This window comes from Anas acuta, chromosome Z (assembly GCF_963932015.1).
Source record: "Anas acuta chromosome Z, bAnaAcu1.1, whole genome shotgun sequence".
Lineage (NCBI taxonomy): Eukaryota > Metazoa > Chordata > Aves > Anseriformes > Anatidae > Anas > Anas acuta.
The window spans coordinates 7715743-7738964 of NC_089017.1; the positions used below are offsets into that span (position 1 = coordinate 7715743).

The following is a 23222-nucleotide window of genomic DNA, read 5'->3' on the forward strand; positions in this document are numbered from 1 at the left end:
AATGCTTCCAGGGATAGGGCATCCCCAGCTTCACTGGGCAACCTGTTCCAGTACCTCACCACCCTCAGGAAAGGATTGCTTCCTTCTATCTAATCTAAACAAAACATCTTTTAGTTTAAAACAATTACCCCTTGTCCTATCACTCCACTTCCTGACAAAGAATCCCTCTCCAGCTTTTCTGTAGGTCGCCTTTAAGTACTGGAAGGCCACTGTAATGTCTCCCTGAGCCTTCTTCTCTCTAGGCTAAATAACCCTATCTCTCTCAGCCTGTCTTTGTACAAGAGGTTCTCCAGCCCTTTGATCATCTTCATGGCCTTCCTCTGGACTTGTACGAATACATCCATGTCCTTCTTGTGTAGGGGATCTGAAAGTAGCACTCTAGGTGGGGTCTCACGAAAGGAGAATAGAGGGGGAGAATCACCTCCCTCAACCACCTCCCTCAATGTGCTGGCCATGTTTCTTTTGATGCAGCCTGGGATATGGTTGGCTTTCTAGACTGCAAGTGCACATCTCATGTTGAGCTTCTCATCAACCAGTACCCCCAGGTCCTTCTCCTTGGACCTGCTCTCCATGCATTCTCCTCCCAGCCTGTGTTTTGGATTGCTTTGGATTGCTCCAGTCCAGATGCAGGACTTTGCACTTGGCCTTGCTGAACTCCATGAGGTCTGCACAGGCTCACCTCTCCAGCCTGTCCAGGTCCCTCTGGATGGTATCTCTTCCCTCCAGTGTTTTGACTGTACCACAAAGCTTTGTGTTATCTGAAGACCTGATGAGAGTGCAGTAAATCACTCTGAAAAAGATGTTAAATAATACTAGTCCCAATACTGACCCCTCAGGAACACCACTCATCACTGGTCTTCACGTGGACATTGAGACATTGACCACAATTCTTTGAGTGCAGCCAACTAGCCAATTCCTTATCCAACAAGTGGCCCATATATAAAATCCAGTGAATTAGCATCTTTGTCCTCCAGTTTCCTCAGGACCCCTGGATTCATTTCATCAGGTCCTATGGACTTACACACCCATTCATGTTCCTTAAATGGTCTTGCACCTGACCTTCCACAGTGGGCAGTACTCCTTGCTGCAGACGTTCCTGCTAATCTCAGGGGACTGGGATTCCTGAAAACAAGTTTTACTGTTAAAGGCTGAGAGAGAGAAGGCTTTAAGTACCTCAGCATTTTGAAAGTCTCTTTCAGCAGTTGGATCGTGTTTTCCGTAGTCTTCATTTTGCTGTGGAGATATCTGTAAAAATCCTTCTTCTTTCCCTTTTCCACCAGACACAAGAAAATATCTTTTCTCCATGAATATATTGAAACAGATTCTATGGAGAGGTAGTCTCCATCATTGGAAGTTTTCGAGACAAAGTAAAAACCTGAGCAACCTGGTCTGACCTTTCAGCTGATGATGCTTTAACCATAAAGTTGAACTATGTGACCTCTGGAGGTTGCTTCCAACCTGAATTATGCAATGATTCTATGTTTCTGATGATTTCACATACCTTTTATTATTTATCTACAGTAAGAAATATTATAGAAGTAAAACTGTCAAACTTTATAATGTACCTATTTTAGGTAATTGTCCTATCAAAAATGATTCATCTAGTCAAAAAACTGAACCAGACAACAGCCAGAGTGACCTGTCCAAGGTTTGTAGTTTGATTTTATCTGCTACTATATAAAGATACCTTTGTTAAAATCTTATTAAACTACAGAATGATGACACCATTTCATCATCCTGCATTTATTTGTGCACCTTACTGCAAGCATTTTCTGTATGAAATTTAGAAAGACATCTTATAAAAATCTATTCCTGTGTATGTTGGTTAGAGTTGTACATGCAGCTAGAATTTTACAAAAATTTAATTTCACATTTATGTAAGATATGATACTTCCTCTTCATTTCTGAGTTAGCAGAAATGTATTCCTTATCTTGATGGTGCTAAGCAGATAATTCATCCCATGATAAGGTTTCTTTTCTTTATGTTCATAAATACTTAATTCTCCAGTGATGTATTGGACTTTACTGGTTGAGCTGAAGAGTACTTCAAAAACTAGGAAGGTTCCTATAGAACTAAAAAAATTAAATGCTGCTATAGGAAACTTCAGTTTGAGGCTTCTTTCAAGCTATCAGAAATGAAATCATCAATGGATTTAGAGTAGAGAAAACCAGAGTGACCTTGGACATGAGTCAGAATTATTGCACAGTTAAATCAGAATAACTTGTACACTTGATTTTTTAGTCTTTTGGCTTTCATTATCCTTTATTTCTCAACCTCATTTCTGTCTGGCATTTTCATGGATGTAATGTTGTTCAGTGATATTTCAGTTATATTAGGTCTTTTTACATAATTTTAAACTATTTCTCTTAAATAGATAATAAATATAGATAATAAAATAAACATTAAATATAAATAAATAGCACAATAAAGATTAATAAATAACACAATAAATGTAAATAAATATATGGAAAACATATAACATAGAACATAGAAGTATGTAAAGTAGAATCTATGTAAAGTAGAATAGTTCTTTTTAACTGTCAGTGTCATGAGCATTCTGAGCACTTGAATCTTACATGTTCTTCTAACTGCACTCTTCCACAGCTATCTGTACGTGCCCAGCTTGGTGCTGCATCACAGAAATTGTTGAAGAAAGGAAAAAGTATTCCTGATGAATTACTAGTTGCCATCCTGTTGGAAGCTATTAAGTATGAAATTGTGTAGCTTTTTTCCTCAGTTATAGAGAGTGTAATTATCCAGTTTGTAGAGCCAGAGTCAGTCATTTCTCTTTATTCAGTGCATTACTGGAACGTTGGAGTATTCTGCTGGGAAAGTGGAGCTAATTAGTGCAGTTAGTTAATCCTTGTTTTAAAGCAGTAGAATCTAGCCCTAAATTACACAGACATTATTGTGCACCACTGACAGCAAGTAAAAAAATAATCATCTATCACATAGACATTAAATATAATTAATGTCTCTATTTTGTTTATCAGTTGGAAACTATTCACAACGTTCTAGTGTTTTTTCTTCTAGCTTTTATGTGAAATACATAATCCAAACATTCATACTTTGGCAGTTAAGTTACTTATTTTTTTATATTCTTACATGACAGAAAATTGTCTACTCTCCTGATAAGCAGTTAGCACTTCAGTTCTCATATGAATATCATGTAAGTTGTATTACTCCCATTGGTACTTTATGTTACGAAACAGATTTTACTATTTATTTCTTTAGTACAAAAGTTAGCACCTCAAGAAAACAGTGAAATTACATCTCTGATAATAGTTTGTATAGAAGTTGTTCTTGAAAACATCAAAACAGATCACAGAATCACAGAACCATCTATTTTGGAAGAGACCCCCAAGATCACCGAGTCCAACCTCTGACCTAACACTAACAAGTCCTCCACTAAACCATATCACTGAGCTCTACATCTAAACATCTTTTAAAGACCTCCAGGGATGCTGACTCAACCACTTCCCTGGGCAGCCCATTCCAATGCCTAATAACCCTTTCCGCAAAGACATTCTTCCTAAAATCCAACCTAAACGTCCCAGGGCACAACTTTAGACTATTCTCCCTCGTCCTGTCACCAGACACATACAAATGTGCATTCAACATCTAACACAGAGACCAACCCCCACCTCACTACAGCCTCCTTTAAGCTACCTGTAGAGAGCAATAAGGTCGCCCCTGAGCCTCCTTTTCTTCAGGCTGAACAATCCCAGCTCCCTCGTAAGACTTGTTCTCCAGACCCCTCAGCAGCTTCGTTGCCCTTCTCTGGACTCTCTCCAGCACCTCGATGTCCTTCTTGTAGCGAAGGGCCCAAAACTGAACACAGTACTCAAGGTGTGGCCTCACCAGAGCCGAGTACAGGGGGACGATCACCTTCCTAGCCCTGCTGGTCACACTGTTTCTGATACAAGCCAGGATGCCGTTGGCCTTCTTGGCCACCTGAGCACACTGCTGGCTCATATTCAGCTGACTATCAACCTATACTCCCAGGTCCTTCTCTGCCAGGCAGCTCTCCAACCACTCATCTCCCAGCCTGTAGCTCTGCTTGGGGTTATTGCACCCCAGGTGCAGGACCCAGCACTTGGCCTTGTTGAACTTCATGCAGTTGACCTCAGCCCATCGGTGCAGCCTATCCAGATCCTCCTGCAGAGCCTTCCTACCCTCGAGCAGATTGACACACGCACCTAACTTGGTGTCATCTGCAAACTTACTGAGGGTGCACTCGATCCCCTCATCCAGATCATTGATAAAGATATTAAAGAGAACTGGCCCTAGTACTGAGCCTTGGGGGACTCTGCTCAGATGTTGTTTTGTTTATCACTTTTAGCTATACTTGATGTAATTTCCTGGTATAAAATCTGTTGTTTCACAAATATAGTTGTCATATTCTGTGTTCATGAGGATATTGCATACACTGAATTTGGAATGAAAGACTGCTAGGATAAGCTGTTCTTTAGGTGTTAATATTATGCTGTCTATTCACTGTATAATCCTGATTCTTTATTTGCCAATAGCCAAACACCACCGGAGATGGGATGGATTCTGGATGGATTTCCAATGACAATTAATCAGGCAAAGCTATTTGAAAAAGCATATATAGGGGTTGATCCAGATGAAGCAGAAGCAGAAGATATGAACCCTGGAAAGCTCTCCCTTGTTACAGATCCCAGAGCCCCTAACAAGCCTCCGGTTTCCTTACCTGCATTTGATGTTTCGGTATTATTGGATATTTCAGACACGACAGTACTGAAACGTATGGCTAGCTTGAAGTGTAAGTTTCCAACTACACTTTACAAAGTTAAATGACAAGCAGATTCTGATTTAAGGGGAATATAAAGGTTGTTATAATATTGAAACTACTAAATTTTGAATACTTTGCAATGTAATGGCAATTTGATTAGTGCAATTAGGATACAAAATTATATATTATTTTTAATTTTTCAGATAATTATGAAATTACATTTTTTTATCATTTCCTGTCCGTTTTCCTCTCCATATGTAAGTCCTCTTCTAACTTTGGCTGTTCTCTGTTTATTTGTCTAGAAGTACATGACTTAATAAATTTAGCTTATATTTACCAGATTTACCTTACATCGTGCTCATTGGAGTGAAATAGAATTATTGCACAATTTCTTTGTATCTCACAGTATCACTTATACGTGTTTCAGTCAAAAGCACATTAGAAGTGTGCAAATACATGTGTATATCCTTGGTTTTATTTGTTCTGAAATCTCACTAGAGCTGATGTAGTGCAGTGGCTAGTGTTAGCTGTCACATAAAACAGCAGTTGAGAAAAACACAACTTACGTCAAATGCAGAAATACGACTCATTCCAAATGAGTATGTGTAAATAGTATTTTTCTCCAAGAGACATATTTGGAAAGAGACAAAGGAAAGGGTAAACAAAGGGATGTGCTAACTTTATTTCTCTGGGATGTGCCAACATTCATTCCCTATTGAACACTGCATTTGTCATATGTTAGTTAGTCAGTGAACACCTGTAAGTAGGTGATTTTGACCAGAAATGACAAAGGCATCAGAGGCCTTTTGAGGGCTGTTTCAATTCCAAGCCACATACTTTTCATTGCTCTTATTCATCTTGGCAAAACATAAGTTCTTTTCACAAGTACATCCTGTATTGTCCAAATTGTAGGGAGATTCTTTATTGTTTTTACTGCAGCAGTTTCATAGCACTTGGCTTGAATTTAACAGCATTTAACTTTTGTTAAAGAAAAGAAAGGAGAGGTGGGATGAGAATGAGGCAAAATTGTTAGAGGTTTTGCTAACAATGCAGTCAAGATAAATGTATAGGCACTTAAAATTTGTGTTAATTTTAAGACCTTGTGTGCCAAAACACTTTGAAAATTTGATAATACATGATATAGTCTCAATAACCCCAAAATAATTTATTTCTTAAGATGTCATGTGTTGATAGAAAGAGTCCTAGGAACAATAAAAAACATCATGAAGTTTTTTTAAAAAGTGTCAAATTAGTTGATTAAAGTGTTTTTTAATCTCGAGAAGACTCGGAGAAAGAGGATACCTTGTCCTCAGGTGCAATAGTTTATCTGTCTATTGCTGTTGTGGAAAGGAGTAGTTACTTCAAGGAAGATTCAGATTAGACTGGGAAAACAGCTTCTAACTGTAAGAATAGTTAAGCCTGAAGTAGTCTGTCCATGAGACTATCCCATCTCTACAACTGGAGATTTCTATGACTGCAAAGTATCCATCAGGAAGTATTATTATTATCACTGACTGCATTTAAACAGAAAAGGAGGGAAGGCACTGACTCCAGGTCCTTAGTCAGATCTGACCCTTCTTTTCTTTTAGGAAGCTGGCACCCAGTTTTTAGATGAAGAACTGTAAAATGAAGGAAAGCTAAAATCTTTCTTTTAATAATTATCTTATTTGGGGCCAACCACTACTTGTATAATTACCTTTTTCAACATATGTTCATATATGCTGTTTTCCACACAGCACATAAATCAAAGCCATCTCAAATGGAACAGAAGGACAACAATCAAAATTCAGATGCTGAAATCCTTGAAGAGAAGATTGACTTAGTAAGGGACCAGGTGCTACATAGGTATGTTGCTTGAAGTACAAAAAAGTTACTTCAACCATATTTTTAGGCAAGTAAATAATCTGAACTTCATATGTGATCCATGATTGTACTGATACGCCTCATGTTAGGATTTTACTTATGAGTTTATCTGATGTGGAGCTTAAAGAGCTAGTGGATTCTTGGCACGATACAAATAATCCTAGAAGATAAGAATTCATATGTTTTGCTTTTCCAAGGTATTTTTATAAGGAGAATTTCCTTTTCTAGATATATATTGACTGAACCATATACTGGTTCATATATGTAAGAATACATATACTTACATATCTATGTATGCATACATACATCCATCAGAGAAATGTCATATATAATGTGATTGCCCTTGAGTGAAATGGCTTGAGTTACAGAATTTTTGAAATGGGATCTTCTGCTTTTACAGTAATAAAGAATAAATTAGTTTTGTATGTTTTATACAATTACTATTTGTTTTATTTTGCATAGAGAGCAAAATCAAGAACACCAAGTTTTATGTCTAAATATTTGATACTACTATTTTAGACTACTACATTATTGATTATTATTGTTTTTTGTTGTGATAGAAGAAAACATATGCTTACATTGTGACAAGAAAGAGTAACAAATATATACAACTAGATAACTTGAAAATTTTCTGATGCTGAAAATGAAGGGTTGATGTGGATGGACATTTAAATATTTTCAAAAAGTATTTGCTGAATTTGCTTTAGTATTGGATTAGATGTTGTGATCTTTCTTTTGTTTATTAGTTTTGGGAAAATGTTTTATTTTCCTGCAGTTATTTCAGTAGTTAGATTTAAAAAATTTTAATATGATTTTTGTAGAATTTCAGGCTTTCTAGACACATGGCCAAAATTAGAGAACTGGTTTTCAGTCCATCAGAATATTCTAGTGAAAGTCAATGCAGAGACAGAAGAAAGTCTTGTGTGCAAAGCAGTAAAGGAAATTCTAATGGGAGAAATTGCCAAAAAACAGAATAGAAGTAAGTTATTTTGTTCCTACTTTTTACATTTAATTAAAAAGACTTTGTTCTTTATAATTAATACTAATGATTAATATATACAAATATATGGAAACACTACCAATTTTCACCGTCCCTGCAAGACTTTGGAGATTTATGAGTTAGTGATAACTGCCCTGGAACTCTGAATTTTTCTGCTACACTGTTTCAGAGAGACTGATTTTACATAGTTGCAAAGGTAATTTGAGAAAAGGTTTTAATATGTTTAAAATAAACTGTCAATTGGGTATATTTAAATTCACTGAGGTAACGGATTACTAAAGTCAGTCCTTTCTTCCAAGTTAAAGTATTATGGCTAGCATCTTTACCATGTGGCATAACATCATCAGCAGCTTAAAAATATGAATAACTTGCAGTGTTATTAACATTTCTTTTGGCGCATCTTATTGCATGGTTCCTCTTAATCACCCCAAAGGACAGAATCATTTAAAAATAAAAAGGGAAAAATAAATACCCAAGGGAAAATATGTATCAAATAAAACAGAATTGGCAGACTTTTGAATAACCACTTTCATATCTTGAGGATTTTTAGAAGATAGTCTATATGTGTCTTGCACCACATTATTCTTTCCCAAGTCTCACATGGAAACCATAACTGCTTACAGCTGTGCTTTAATTAAGCAGGGAATCCTTGAAATAATGATAGTTATAATGAACCTCAGAATTATATCAACACCACTGACCTTGGTTTACCTGGTAAAGAATATTTTGTAAAATCACACAAAATCTTTATCTTCTTGTTTCTCTCACAGTGATGGTTTTAGAAAAGTATCAATCCTGCAAAATGCAACCTAACTGGAAGGAGATGTTATAACAACTATGGAATCACTGGTTTGATCAGTATATATGTTGATGAAAAATGCCTAACAATGAAACATTGAATCTGTTTCATTATTTTCAGCATAGATGTAGCATAGATATCTTTGTTTACTTAAAATACGTTTGAATGTACTAATTCTATGTTCTAAGGTTCTGCTCAAGAAAAATTACCAGGAAAAAAGCCTTTACCAGTTACATCTCAAGATTTGGTTCCTTCTATTCCTGTGACACCACCACCAATTGAACCAGGATCAGATGAATGGATTTATGTAGATGAACCACTTCCCAAGGTACATTAATTCACAGAATCATAGAATCATTTAGGTTGGAAAAAAGAGTGAATAAAACAGTGAACAAATACAGTTGGTGTTGGCCCATCAATCCAGACTATCAAGATCCCTCTGTAGACCCTTCCTATCCTCAAGCACATCAGCACTCCCACCGAACTTCGTGTCATCTGCAAACTTACTGAGGGTGCACTTGATCCCCTTGTCCAGATCATAGATAAAAGTAGTGAAGAGAATTGGCCCCAGTACTAAGCACTGGGGGAAACCACTTGTGACCCCCAGGTGGATTTAGCTCCATTCATCACTATTCCTTGGGCCTGGCCACCCAGCCAATTTTTTACCTAGCAAAGCATACAGACATCTAAGCCATGAGCAGCCAGTTTCTCCAGGACAATGCTGTGTAAAACAGTGTCAAAAGCTTTACTAAAGTCTCAACAGACAAAATCCACAGCCTTTCCCTCATTCACCGAGTGCATCACCTTGTCATAGAAGGAGGCCAAGGCTGTTGAGCAAGACTCACTTTTCACAAAAAGCTGACTGGGCTTAATCCTGTGCTGGTTGTCCTGTGTGTGCCGTGAGATGGCGCTCAAGATGATCTGCTCTGTATCCTTCCCCAGCACTGAGGACAGATTGACAGGCCTGTAGTTCTCCAGGTCCTCCTTCTGGCCATTCTTGTCAATGGGCATCACATTTGCTAGACTTCAGTCAGCTGGGATCTCACTGAATAGCCAGGACTGCTGATAAATGATGGAAAGTGGCTTGGTGAGCACTTCTGCTGGCTCACTCAGTACCCATGCGTATCTAAGTGGTGTAACAGGTCACTAACCATTTTCTCTTGGATTATGGAGGCTTCATTCTGCTCCCCATCCTTATCTTCCAGCTCAAGGGGCTGGTTACCAGGAGAACAACCTGTCTTACTACTAAAGGCTGAGGCAAAAAAAAACATTAAGTACTGAAATTAAGATGTGAAGTTTAGGGATTTCCTGAGATAACTTTATATCTGCATCTGTGTTTTTAGTAGCCCTCAGCAGTTTTTCTTCTGTCGTTATGTCTAGTTGTTTATTTGGAAGCAATTTACTTTTTGTTCTCCATGATATGGCCTGCATAATTCTGCTTTTTATGAAAAAAAAAAAAAAAAAGTTAATTCTGTCACTTTGCTTTAAACTTGCTGTCAGCTTGGGTTATTGGTTGAGTCTACGTTCTTGTATTGTGAGATACAATGAAAATAATTCTGTATTCACCCTCTGAAGGTACTTATGTATTACAGGCATCTATCCTATCTCCCTTCTTCATTTTGCCTCAGGTATTGTTTTTCCAATACAGTCATAATGTTTAATTCTCCTCATGAAGAATCAGTACAGTATGTTCAATCATGATCATTGCCCTTCTTTCTGTCTACCTGTTATAGTTCCAATGAAAATTTTTTGAGGTAGGGAAGTAGGACTGCTTGCAGTATTCAGGATGTGGATTTGAGGGGTGCATAATGATGCTTTGTATTTTGTTCTGTAATTCCATTCCTAATGTTTACCAGTTTTGATTTTATAACTGCAGTTAGCTTGCATATGCTGTAAATCTCTTTCTGAGTAGCTACAGCCCATAAGTCAGTATGTTGTGTTTCCTCTGGTCATGGCCTTCATTTGTCATTTTTTGACAGTCAGTCAGTCAAATGTCACTTTTGCAACACTTGACAGTCACCTTTAATTTTTACTAGTTTGAACAGTTGTGTACCACCTAACTACTCATCCTTCTTTACTGAATTTATTAATACACAAAAAAGCACATATCAACAGTATTTTGCCGGTAATTCCCATTCATGTTGAGTATGGCCACTTTTTTCCAAAGAATGCATAGGATAACCTATATGTTGGTACAATGTTTATAATTAGCTGTAAGTAGTTGTAGATCAAAAGAAATACGTAGTGAAAGACATCAGTAATATGATTTGATGAAATCTTTCTTATATTTGCTAATGATATAGCTAAGAGGATTACCAATAAATGTGTCAATGAATTTTATGTTTTTAAAAATGCAGGAGATACCTGATTTTTTAGTACCTTACTGGGAAAACATAGAAAATGCATATGTCAGCACCATCAAAGCTATACTTAGATGCCTAAGGGATGAACAGCACTCTATAATTTATTACTTAGCAGACATTAGGTGAGTAGAAAAAGTACCCTACCACTTTAGTATTCATGTTTTATATGTTTCATCTGGCATTCTATTTGTATTTTAACATTACAATTTTTTTGGCCATAATTTACAGAAAAAATTTCCAAGATTATTTAAAGCGCCCAGATCTTAAGCAGGAGTTTGTATCTCAATGGCAATCAGATTTTAATTCAATTGCTGATGACCTGCGAGAAGATGAGGAAACAAAAGCAGAACTACATCAAAGAGTTACTGTAAGTTAATGACAAAAGTTATAATATACCCTATCGCTTGTTTGTATACAATCTTAGTGTAACATGAATGATATTATTATTTACATTTTTTTTGGCTCTTTACCACTCCTCTTAAACTAATTAATTTCTTGTTGTACATAAAGTGATATGTCACAATTGGTATGGCTTGTGGCCATGCCTTTCTTTTGTCTTGCTCCTTTGTTTAAGTTATACTGTCATATTCTGGAACATTTTAGAGTAAGAATTTCTCTGCTTTCTTTTTCTTTACATTGTATGGTTTTCAGAGATTTTACTTATAGGTTTGGTCATTTCCATAACATTCTGGCAAATCTTGTCAGCCATTTAGTTTTTCCGTAAATGAGATATGGTAATATATGTGTTCTAAAGCTGATTCATACAAAGTACAGAGAATTTCTGTGAAATGTTTTGATGCAGGTAAGTGTTTGCTCTCATACCTCCCCTGAGAGCTCTTCACAGAAATACATAGCTGTAAAGGTCCTAACAAGTTCGGAGCCAATTTAAACATAGGCAGGAAATGGAGCTATCTTTGAATTTACTGGATTCCCACTTCAGAACAGACATAAACAGAATTCTACACTATCCTATATTGCTTTCAGAACAAACATACTTCTGCATGATTTTTCATTGAAATCAAGTCAGGAAATGCTCTGAGAAAAGAGAAGAAAACGACAGACACATTTTTAGTTGTAGGGAACATTGGTAGAATCGATTCACAAAAATGGAAAAAAAACAGTACCTCCTTTTATATAACATTATTTCAATAGGATGAAATAGAAGACTTAACAATCATCATTCATATTCCTAATTTCCAATAAATGGAATTACAAAAAAAAAAAATGGAATCCCTCTGTCTTATATTTTAGAAAGCTAAAATTTTAAGTATTTGACCTTTCACTCATAACAGAGATCCTTGTTTGACATTCTAAATTTCAAATTAAGCTAAGAGGATGAGATAGTGCTATATTTTCTGGACATCTAGGCAATGAGTCTCAGGCACTGTGATAATGCTAAGCACCATAAGTAAGACTGTTTGTAGTCAATGCATGACTACCAGGAATTCTGTTTCCAAATTACCCATTCTAGTCCTTGTGGATTCCAAACCTGTGGGTGAACGTGAAGATGATGCTTCCTCTGTGCGTTTAGGCCAACCTGTTGTACCTCCGCAAATGTGAGAATTCTGTCATTCATCCTTCTGTGTTACTAGAAAAGAAGAGAGAGGAAATGAAAAGGGCTGGAATCTGTGGAATATATTTCCTTAAACATTTCTGCTTTCCCAGACTGCTGAATTCTGTCATCTCAGCTGGACCCTTTCTGAAACACCATCCACACTGGAAGCTGCCATGTTGTGAAACCCATAAACCACATTTCTCTGATACCAACTGGAAAATGGAAAAATACATCCCATCTTACCATGTGTGAAAAATCCCTCAAAAGCTTTGACATCGAAGGCTCTGACATCCAAGGCTTTGGCAACCAAACTCGTAACAGAATCACCACACATAAGATCTCTGTTACGCTGTCTTTTAGCAATTTATCTCACTTCCCACTCATGACTTTGCTATCATCTGATGTGTTCAGTGACTTGATCCTACTACATCTCTTGCCCCGTATAGGAGACATCTTAGCACATGCATCCATTTTTCTTTCTTCCTCTACCTGAGTACAAAGAAAGAAGGGGAGAGAAGCTGTTTCTTTTTGAAATAAGATAGAGTGGTGAGAGAGAAAAAGAAGAGACACATAAAACATGTTTTTGGCTTCTCCCTGAAAAAGATAGCTCACCATCTACTTTTCCAGCTGTAGCCACTATTTACAGTAAATCAAAACTGTGACCTGCATAAGATGAGAACCAAGAAGAAAATGCTGCTTGTTACTTGTTGCAGGAAGATACTCTAAAGAACTGTATATTAGTTTGTGCAAAATACTAGTTTGTGTAAAATACTAGTTTGTGTTATTTGTATCCACAAAACGAGTCACTTGTAAGCTTATATCTTTTTATTCAGTAACAGTTCCTTATGTGTATATCCTACAGTGCGGAACAACCACAGGTATCTGACAGCATTCAGTTTGGCTACCTTCTTTCTATGCCACTGCTGTGTTAAGTAGCTCAAGGACTATTAATTTGTCAGCTTCCCTGTGGCTCTTGTCCTACTGAGGACAGCTGAATTTGTCTGAAGTTTTCAGATACAGTGAGAGAAATAGGATCTGACTGACTAGGTTGAGACCCTGAGCTGGTGAATATGGAATCACTCATCACCTGAAACCTAACCTCCTTGTTGTAAGGGTAGTAGTCTGGAACAGCTTTCCTTTCTTCCCAGAATAAATCAGGTGATGTAGTACTGCTTGGAGACTGAGAAACAGCTTGCCTGAGCGTACCACAGCATTTAACAGCTCCTGTTTCTTGTCTTTTCTTACCCCACAGAGGTCTGTAATGCCACTTCCATGTGGAAATGGTAGTGGGGAACAGAAGGTTTTCATGCATGTTTTATGCTTACTAGGTTCTCAGTGTTGACAGTGATCTACATAGCTGCTGTTAGATGTAGTAAATTGGAATGGGCTAAAGTTGTGCCAGGGGAGTTTTAGGTTGGATGTTAGGAAGAACTTCTTTATCAAAAGGGTTGTTAGGCATTGGAATGGGCTGCCCAGGGAAGTGGTGGAGTCACCATCCCTGGAGGTCTTTAAAAGACATTTAGATGTAGAGCTTAGTGATATGGTTTAGTGGAGGACCACTAGTGCTAGGTCAGAGGTTGGACTCAACGATCTTGAGGTCTCTTCCAACCTAGAAATTCTGTGATTCTGTGATTCTGTGAAATTAGTGAAGAGCACTTAGTTACTTAGTTATATAACACCATCCATGTTAAAGCAAGAATAGAATGGAGCTATGCAAATAGCAGAATGTTTGAATAGTGAGATGATTTTCTCAGGATCATTCATATTGCACATCCCCTTAGAGTTCTCCTTATATTTATATTGCAAACCCTTCAAGTGGAAAGTTGCTGGTACTGTTAGGAGCTTAGCTACTCTTGTTCTGAAGTCTTTGTCTGGCTTAGATAGGGCTTTGCTTGGTGAAAGCAAGGCAGCCTAGTACTGTCCTATGCATTAATCTTATACCTCTGGAGTCTTCTCTTTGGCACGCTTGTAAAACTACTTTCTGTCAGCTGTCTATAAGCACATAACTCTTGGACCAGGCTTAGACTTTAATAACAATTTAAAAAAAAAAAGAGGAAGATGCCTTGCACACAGGCAAAAATATAGTTTTTAATAATAAATAAAAATTTATGTGTGTTTTATTTCATAGTTATTTCTCATATTTTATTTTGTGTTTCAGGACTTAAGAGATCTTCTCTGGGATATCTGTGATAAAAGAAGGGAAGAAGCAGAGCAGGAATGTACTGATATCATGAGTGATGGCTGGTTACTGGATCGTAAGGGGATCGCAATAAACCATTTTTTTTCACTTATGCAGGTATGATATAGACTCTACGATAGAGTTTGCAATGGAATTAGACAACGAATTAGATTTGGAAGACAGTAAACCTCAGAGGAATTTCATGTTTCGCTTTGAATAAATGAGGGATCAAGAATTAGATAAGCAAATGTTCATACCTCTTCTGATTTTATCTAGAATGTTAGAGATGTGTGATTTTATCTAGAATGTTAGAGAAGTGGATGACAATCCATATATTTACCCATTTTGCAGGCAGAAAAATTTAAGAAAGACACCATTGTTATTGTCCAACACCATGAACTTTCAATCTGTAATGAATAGTGCTACTTTTGAAATTTTATCAGTCCATTGAATTATCTGAGTTTTGTAACAGAAACGTTAAAACTGATTATACTTTTGTGATCACATTAATATCAGCTTTTTATATACAAATTACATAATTGACCATGGTTGTAGACACAGTTACTGCTAAGATTGTCTTGTGTTTCCCATATCAAGAAATTATTTCAGTTGTAACTTCACCAGTGTGGCTTGAAATTTCACCTAGTCTTAAAAAAACATATACAGTTGTGAGGAATGTTTTTGAGAAAGTGATGTTATTTGTTATTCTTGAGAAAATCCATTGAAATGTGGTGCAGCTTTCACACATCTAACTTTACAGTTTTCACAAGGCCATCTTCACTTAGGTGGCTCTTTCAGCCAGACTGTGAATTACTTCAGTTCCTGAAGTAAAGTAAAATTTATTTTCCTGTGACTGCCATTTTTAGGAAGATAAATTGGGTTTAGGGCTGGAATGGAATGGAATGGAATGGAATGGAATGGAATGGAACGGAACGGAATGGAATGGACAGGCATTTCTGTAAACTGAGTGACCTTGCTTTCAAAGTTTTGGCAGCATTAAAGAAAGTGGTGAAATCAGTGCTTGAAACACATGCCATGTTATGCTAATTTAGTTGAAAAGTCAGGATGAAAAAGTACCTTTGGTTGGGCTCCCTGGCCTCTAACTCTGTGTTATTTTTATAGGTTTATTAAACAAGGGAACCACTCTCTTATCTTACATGAATGTTGTGGCAATCTAACTAAATTATAGTAGGGAAATTATTAACTCTATTTTCAACAAGCCTAAATAATGCCACAAATAAAAACTAAGGTCATTGACTAAATTAAGAGATCTAAACATCAAATACCTGCTGACTAACTGAACAGCATTCATTAGGTTATTTATATGATTGTGTATTTAAATTCTGTATCTTAAATGATATGTGCAAAGAAGCCAAATTAAAATAATATCGCTGAGCTTAAATCTTGTCTTTTTCTATTTTTATATTCATGTATAGGTTTGCAAGCTTAATTCTCTTTGGCAGAGTTTCATTGACATGTATGATGCAGTCCAGAAGAGATTCACTATGAATCTAGTTTGATCTGTCTTCTGTGGATATGCAGAATAGACACTTAAGAAGAAAAATATATTAACAATATGTAATATTTATGTTTTTCCCTAAGAAAAAAATCATTTATACTTTCCTTATTTATTATCCTTATTTATTTTCCTTTTTTAGTATATACTCCCCAAATTAAATGAATTATTGTTACAACTACAAAAATAAAAATATAATAATTAAATCCTTAAGTTATGGCTTTGTTTGAGAAACAACCAAAAATAGACTTTGTTGGTCTTGAGTTCTCCTTTTGCGGGTTTTTCTGTGGGAAGCTACATATATTCTCCAGGTGGTTTTGTTACTGTATAAACATATAGATTTGTAAAAAATCCGTTTAACAAAGTCTTAACCTTAGGAAGGTTATATCAGATTTCTTTCCGCCTTTCTTTGTGTGCACTGTCATAATATAAGATATTTTTTCCTTAACTTATGGATAAGTGCTTTTTTATACCACAAAGGTTTTATTCTTTGTTTTGTGAATGTGGTTTTGTGCATTTTCCCATGAATTTTGTCAGTTAGAAACTAACACTGTTCTGTATCAATAAATCAAAACATGACAGGTGTTAAATGTTTTTTGAATCTTGATTTCTCCTGAGGAGATTCACAGAAAAAACCTTCAAGGTATTTAGGTGTGTAAAGTCTGTTGATTTCATTGTCTAGGATAAACTGTGTGGCTTTTAAATTGTTTTGTCCATCACTTAACTCTTTTTATTTTATGTTATTATGGATTTTATTTATTTTGACCAAAGTGATCACTGTAGTTTGTTGGTGCTGGTATACTTGCTAGCACAGGAATACATACACATGAAAATATATTATAATTAAATGTAATGTATCAAACATTGCTTATTGGAAATATTTTTCCTATTCTAACAACTAAGATTTTTATCATTGTTAGAAATTCTTGCGTGAAAATTAAGAATGTAAATTTCAAAGACATTGTTGATGCCAGTAGAAATTGTGTTAAATACAGTATAAACATTCAAACAAATATGGTTATGTTTGTCATTCTCCCTAAAACTTTTATGTTTTAGAATTGCTTTTGTTAGTGTCTATTTAAAAATGTAACAGAATTTTGTTCTGTCCTGTTTTGAATTTCAATCTTTCCGTTCTTTCTTCTTGAGGTTGAAGTGGATCGTTTCCAAGATACAAAGAGACTTCTTCATGATTATTACAAGGCAATGGAAGGAAAAATCCCAACAGATGACAGTCAAAATTTTACTAGACTCCCATTGCTAGATATTATTGATATAGAGCAGAAAGAAGATCAGAGCAAATCAAGGTAGAAATACATTATTAAATCATACAAATATCAAAAATTATAAGGCATTCATTGCTTTATGGGTGAATGTGGAAACAAATGTGGGTATATTTCAAAGGATTGGGAAATAAGAATTTTTAACTACTGATGATAGTTAAAAGATGAATCTTACATCATTTTTTACGTTTAAGTTATTCCTGATTTTTGACCGATCATTTCATTTTCACATCATTTTCACTAATACAACTCTGAATTGTAAAATGTTTCAAAAGCTGCCTTAAAAAGAAATCTGTTCTAGGAATATTTCCTACTTCCCAATGCATTGCTGACAGTGTTCAGCACAATCCTCATGTAACTAACTTAAATACTATTAGAGAGCATTAACAGTTTTAATATGTGCACAGACAAATGTAATGAAATGGGTCATGTAATGACAAATATAAATCAAAGCAGCCTAGCAAAACTCACAGAATTGAATGCAATATTAAAGGTAATGGATACCATCAAATAATTTGACAATATCAAAAACGCTGTCAACACCTATATTTTTTAATACTTACAGTTCATTTAGAAAACATCTGAATAATGAGGCTGTGCTTCTAGCTCACATCATTAGATCACACAGACATTTGACATAGTTTTATCCCTCTATTATTATTCCTTAGTTTCTATAGTTAAACTAGCCAATTTTCTTGTCATGCACACATTTTACCACTAATGGTCATAAGGAAAGTTCATCCTTTTTCTGTTGCTGTGATAAATTTTGAAAATAACATTTCATTCTCTTTACATATTCTCCAAAATAGTTATAAATTATCTCTTTACAAAGGGGAAGTGATTTATGCCTTATATTTTATTTTTCAGGATTCCTCTAGTTTCTGTAAAACTGCATTTACCAGAAACAAATATTACCAAGTCAAAAAACAGGGGAATTCTACTGAAGAGTATTAAGGATGAAAATTCTTCTGAAAATGTAGCAGCCACTTTTGGCAAAGATGAAAATCTTATTTCTGATACATGGCAAACAGCAGTAACAGCAGTATCAGATACGGTAAGGAATGTTTTGTTTACTTAAAGATTTCTGGAAAGGACTGTCAAGGCTTCCCATTCAGTATGTAGCCTGGACACACAGCCTTCACACTGTGTATCACAGTTTCATGTGTGTTACTCCCCTACTGATATTTCCATTGAATACATCTGCATTTCTATGAGGTAATTGTTGGATCTGTGTATTATCAGATCTGCAGAATTTCCATATTTGGAACTGACCCTTTCATTCCAGTACAGAGAGAAATACTTTGAATGTTGGCTCTATATATCTACTTCTTCCATGATAGACTCTCCCCTAATTCTTCAATAGAACCATGAGAAGGATGTCTAATCCTGGGATACAAGTTTCGTTCAAAATTTCAAAAACCATGGATACATCCTTTTTTATATACAGCTAAAAGTAAATGAGATTGTTCTCCTTTTTTTTGTTTGTTTGTTGCTTTTTTTTTTCATAATGATCATTTAAAAACAATTGAAATTCTGCAGCCTTACAGTGTAACTGTAGTGTTGCTTGTGTACAGTCTTATGTTTCACATCTGACTCTTACTTTTCACACTTTTTCCCAGAGTAGGTACATAGTGGATTACAAGAAGTAAAACTACCATCTTTGTCTTAAACTTTTTCTGTACAATTTTATTTTTGATACGTTGATTACATTCTGATTATTTATTACTTTAAATATCACTTATATTTAAGTGTGTATGTCTTAGCTAGTACTTGCAATAAATATAGGCTATTTAAAACAATAATTGGATAGTACTGATGCCATTTACTTGACTGTGTGTGTGAATATGATGTGAAGGTAACAGCTGAAATGAAGTCATGGGAGAAAGAGAAAGAACAGCAGCTAGATCCAAAAGAAGATCTGAAGTCTTCTCAGACCCCATCAGGCAAAGATACAGGGAAGGATGCCAAAGATACCAAAAAGCTTTCTCCCAAATCACCTACTAAAAAGAAAGGTATTTGAAATGCAGACTTTGTTTTAGAAGTGCTTGAAATTACTGAAATGTAAATGTGGCAGTAATATGGGAAGCGGTAACCCAAGGTATTTAGTTTATATTTAATTTCTCTTTTGAAATGTCAAATATGTGAAAAGCTGCTGATGATAAAGGAATGCAGAGGCTGTTGAATGACAGTTGGGTATATTTAATCTTATGTGTTATCGTTATTATTATATATGGATTGATATTCAAAATAAAAAGTAAATATTAATTTTTATCCATGTGCTGTTGTGGAATGAGAGAGTTAGAATTATCAACTTAAATGAACTCCCATTGAATTCCTCCTACTTTCCAGTCAAGCTAAAATGTTTCAAGTATAAAAAAAAAAAAAGAACAAAATCAAGACATTAGCCAATATCTGAAGATATTTCTGAATGAATTCATTAGTAATTATAGTAATTTAGACCTACCAAGGTCCATCATTTTAAAATGTAACTTAAAGATGGTGTAAAGAAAATAAAATCTAATAGCATTTATAGTCCTAAAAAAGAGTAGGCTCCTGTTGAGGTAGATCTTGCAAATAGGCCTGGCAAGAGTCTGTCCTACCCTCTTATTTTTCACTGTGCATGTAAGAATACAAACTTTACTTACACAAGACAAAAAGACCTAGAAGACTCTCTGTCTTTAGCTTAGTAATTATCTAACAGTCTGCTGGGAAGACTCCTGTCATTCAATGCTATTTACACATTTTTTCATAAACACTACCTTGAGCAGGTAGTGGTTTAAGTAACTGCCATAACTTTCTGCAAAAGTCATAGCTTATGCAAGAAGTTAGTTTAATAATATGAACCTTGTGTCTTTTGTTAAGACATTCTGCAAATCAAGAGAGGGGCTTGAGCCCTCCATGTGTGGGGGTAACCTGAAGTTCAGGTGTTCCATTTCCTGTGAGAAAGCTGTAACTGCAGAGTTATTTTGCATAAGGCAGGTAGCATTTTTTCTTTGGCAGCCATTTTATTTGCAATGTACTCAGTCCTGCCTCTCTGGTTGAGTTGTGCTCATACTACAGTGAACAAGTATGGCCTTGCAAATACTAAGCTGCGTGGATACTGAACCTGCGAGCTCCAGGGAGATTTGGCTATGTACTTGTCTCCTCAATTCAACCAAGAAATTCATAGATGTTTAGTTTTCTAAAAAAGATTTGTGATAAAAAATCAGCAGCTATCAGCTATTGTATGCTAAGTGGCTATGTTAGGCTTTTGTGGATTGCTTCTTGGAAGTAATTTTTTTTCAGATCTGGTACTAGATGACTTACCTGAAGTCACAAAAATAGGAAGTGACAGAAGTGTGACTGGAACTCAGCTGTGAACTCCTCATGATACAAAATCAAATATCAATTGATGCTTGTTTTATTGTTTATTATGAAAACTGTTACTGTAGTGCTCCTGTAACATAAGAATTCCCTTACTTAGAACTACAGGCTAGTAAGTGAGTGTTGCAATATATCACATGTAATTTTATCACTTCAAGATTTGACTGTTTGCTTTATGTTTACTTTACATATCATGCAGATGCTATTGTAATTTTCTCTAACTGCTTTGTCTGCTTTTCTTCTAGGATAAAGCAGTTACAAAGATTAATATTTTTGAATAACAGTCAAGGTGTTATGTATGCAGAAATAATTTTATACATGATGAAATACTATGTTTACAATATCTGTTCACAGCTGTGTAAGCTAAAACAAGATGCAAAGGTAGCTCACAGAATGCTAAACTTGATTTTGCTGCAGAAGGAACAGTTATCATTTAAAAGAGGTGTACTTATATACAGACTGTTATGAATTGGTAGATTTTAAGGTCAAAGAGGCCATTTTGACTTTCCAGGATCACAATGGAGGTGTATATATTCAGTCATGATTTTCCATTCAGAAATAAATTTTGGGATGTTGTTTAACCAATTTTAATACAGATGTATACATTGGACTATTTTTATGCAGCATTAATCTTAGCATGTCATGCAGATATAAATCATCTTTGAAGAAAACTATCTGTTTTGTTGACATAAGACAACTGCGTAAACACATTTGCGTCCTCATAAATGGTCATACCAAGTGAGGTGGAAAGTGCCATGTGTCATTTCAAAAAATGCACTGTCTTGTGAGTGCCTGTGTGCAGACACACAATTACCATCAATGTCCAAAGACTGTGAGTGGGACTATTTTTCTGCAGGACTTCCTTCTAATGTACCTGTGGTCGAAGTCAGTCCAGTTCCTTTAACCTCTGAAGAATTAAAGAAGAAAGAACTGACACTTAAAATACAGCAAGAATATTTTGCTGCCCTGAAACATGAGGGTATGTTACTGTTTGGCTACTTACATTTGGTGGTGATCATTATTCCTAATTTAGGTAATGTAACAGTGAAAACTAACCAGAAACTCTTTGGGGGAAGATGGATGGGTAAGCAAAGTAAGGTAGAGAAAATGACTACCTGAGTGGTAGTCATCAGGGAATTTTGTGATAGATATAGCAAAATATAAATGTTTTTCTTTCATGTCATGTCATGTCATGTCATATCATGTCATGTCATGTCATGTCATTTCCACAACTAAGCAAGTATTCTTCATGAAAGAATAAGTTTGAGATGGGCCACTCTTCAGTATTCAATTGAATTGAGTTCAGTATTTTAATTGTTTTGATCTGTGGAAGAATTTTTTGGCAATTACATATTTCATTGATGCTCTTCTCTCAAGTTTCATCTTCCTCAAGCTGTGCAGGATTTAAGCAGAGAGACACGTTTGCTTTTTCTTCCAAAGCCCCTACTAAACAGACCCTTCCAAAAAAGCATGTATGACTCAGCTTTCTGTCTCTTTGTCCTGACCAATAACTTCCAAGCCAATTGGTCACTATCAGCAAAAAGTAGATGTCTGAAAAACAGAAATTCCAAACTGAAAATGAATCGATTTTTTTTGAAGATTTTTTTTAGTAGAATAAAAGAACTCATTCACACTAAAGAATAGATAGAGTTCAACTGTTACACATTCTATACAGGAGCAGTTGGTAGTTAGCCTTGGCTGGGCTAACTTTTACGTAGTACTTATGAAAACTAGAGGGCAAACACCGGTTAATAAACAAAACACAGACTCACAGAATCATCTAGGTTGGAAGAGACCTCCAAACTCACCGAGTCCAACCTCTGACCTAACACTAACAAGTCCTCCACTAAACCATATCACTAAGCTCTACATCTAAACATCTTTTAAAGACCTCCAGGGATGCTGACTCAACCACTTCCCTGGGCAGCCCATTCCAATGCCGAACAACCCTTTCTGTAAAGACGTTCTTCCTAATATCCAACCTAAATGTCCCAGGGCACAACTTTAGACCATTCTCCCTTGTCTTGTCACCAGACACATGGGAGAACAGACCAACCCCCACCTCACTACAGCCTCCTTTAAGCTACCTGAAAAGAGCGATAAGGTCGCCCCTGAGCCTCCTTTTCTCCAGGCTGAAAAATCCCAGCTCCCTCAGCCGCTCCTTGTAAGACTTGTTCTCCAGACCCCTCAGCAGCTTCGTTGCCCTTCTCTGGACTCTCTCCAGCACCTCGATGTCCTTCTTGTAGCGAAGGGCCCAAAACTGAACACAGTACTCGAGGTGCAGCCTCACCAGAGCCGAGTACAGGGGGACAATCATTTCCCTAGCCCTGCTGGCCACACTGCTTCTTATGCAAGCCAGGATGCCATTGGCCTTCTTGGCCACTTGAGCACACTGCTGGCTCATATTCAGCTGACTATCAACCAATACTCCCAGGTCCTTCTCTGCCAGGCAGCTTTCCAATCACTCATCTCTCAGCCTGTAGCTCTGCTTGGGGTTATTGTGCCCCAGGTGCAGGACCCGGCACTTGGCCTTGTTGAACTTCATGC

The 23222-nt window shown here is 36.1% G+C and overlaps 1 protein-coding gene across 1 annotated transcript in view; it reads left to right on the forward strand.

Annotated features, from left to right (window-relative positions):
- SPEF2 (sperm flagellar 2) overlaps nt 1–23222 on the forward strand; it is a 68724-nt gene that overhangs the window by 30076 nt on the left and 15426 nt on the right. Inside the window, exons 14-26 of the mRNA XM_068666369.1 lie at nt 1575–1648; nt 2606–2709; nt 4531–4787; nt 6494–6602; nt 7442–7599; nt 8608–8747; nt 10777–10904; nt 11011–11149; nt 14496–14633; nt 17179–17336; nt 18180–18366; nt 19168–19324; nt 21532–21654. Of these exons, the coding sequence (XP_068522470.1) occupies nt 1575–1648; nt 2606–2709; nt 4531–4787; nt 6494–6602; nt 7442–7599; nt 8608–8747; nt 10777–10904; nt 11011–11149; nt 14496–14633; nt 17179–17336; nt 18180–18366; nt 19168–19324; nt 21532–21654 (1872 nt within the window). The remainder of the gene's footprint in view (nt 1–1574; nt 1649–2605; nt 2710–4530; nt 4788–6493; nt 6603–7441; nt 7600–8607; nt 8748–10776; nt 10905–11010; nt 11150–14495; nt 14634–17178; nt 17337–18179; nt 18367–19167; nt 19325–21531; nt 21655–23222) is intronic.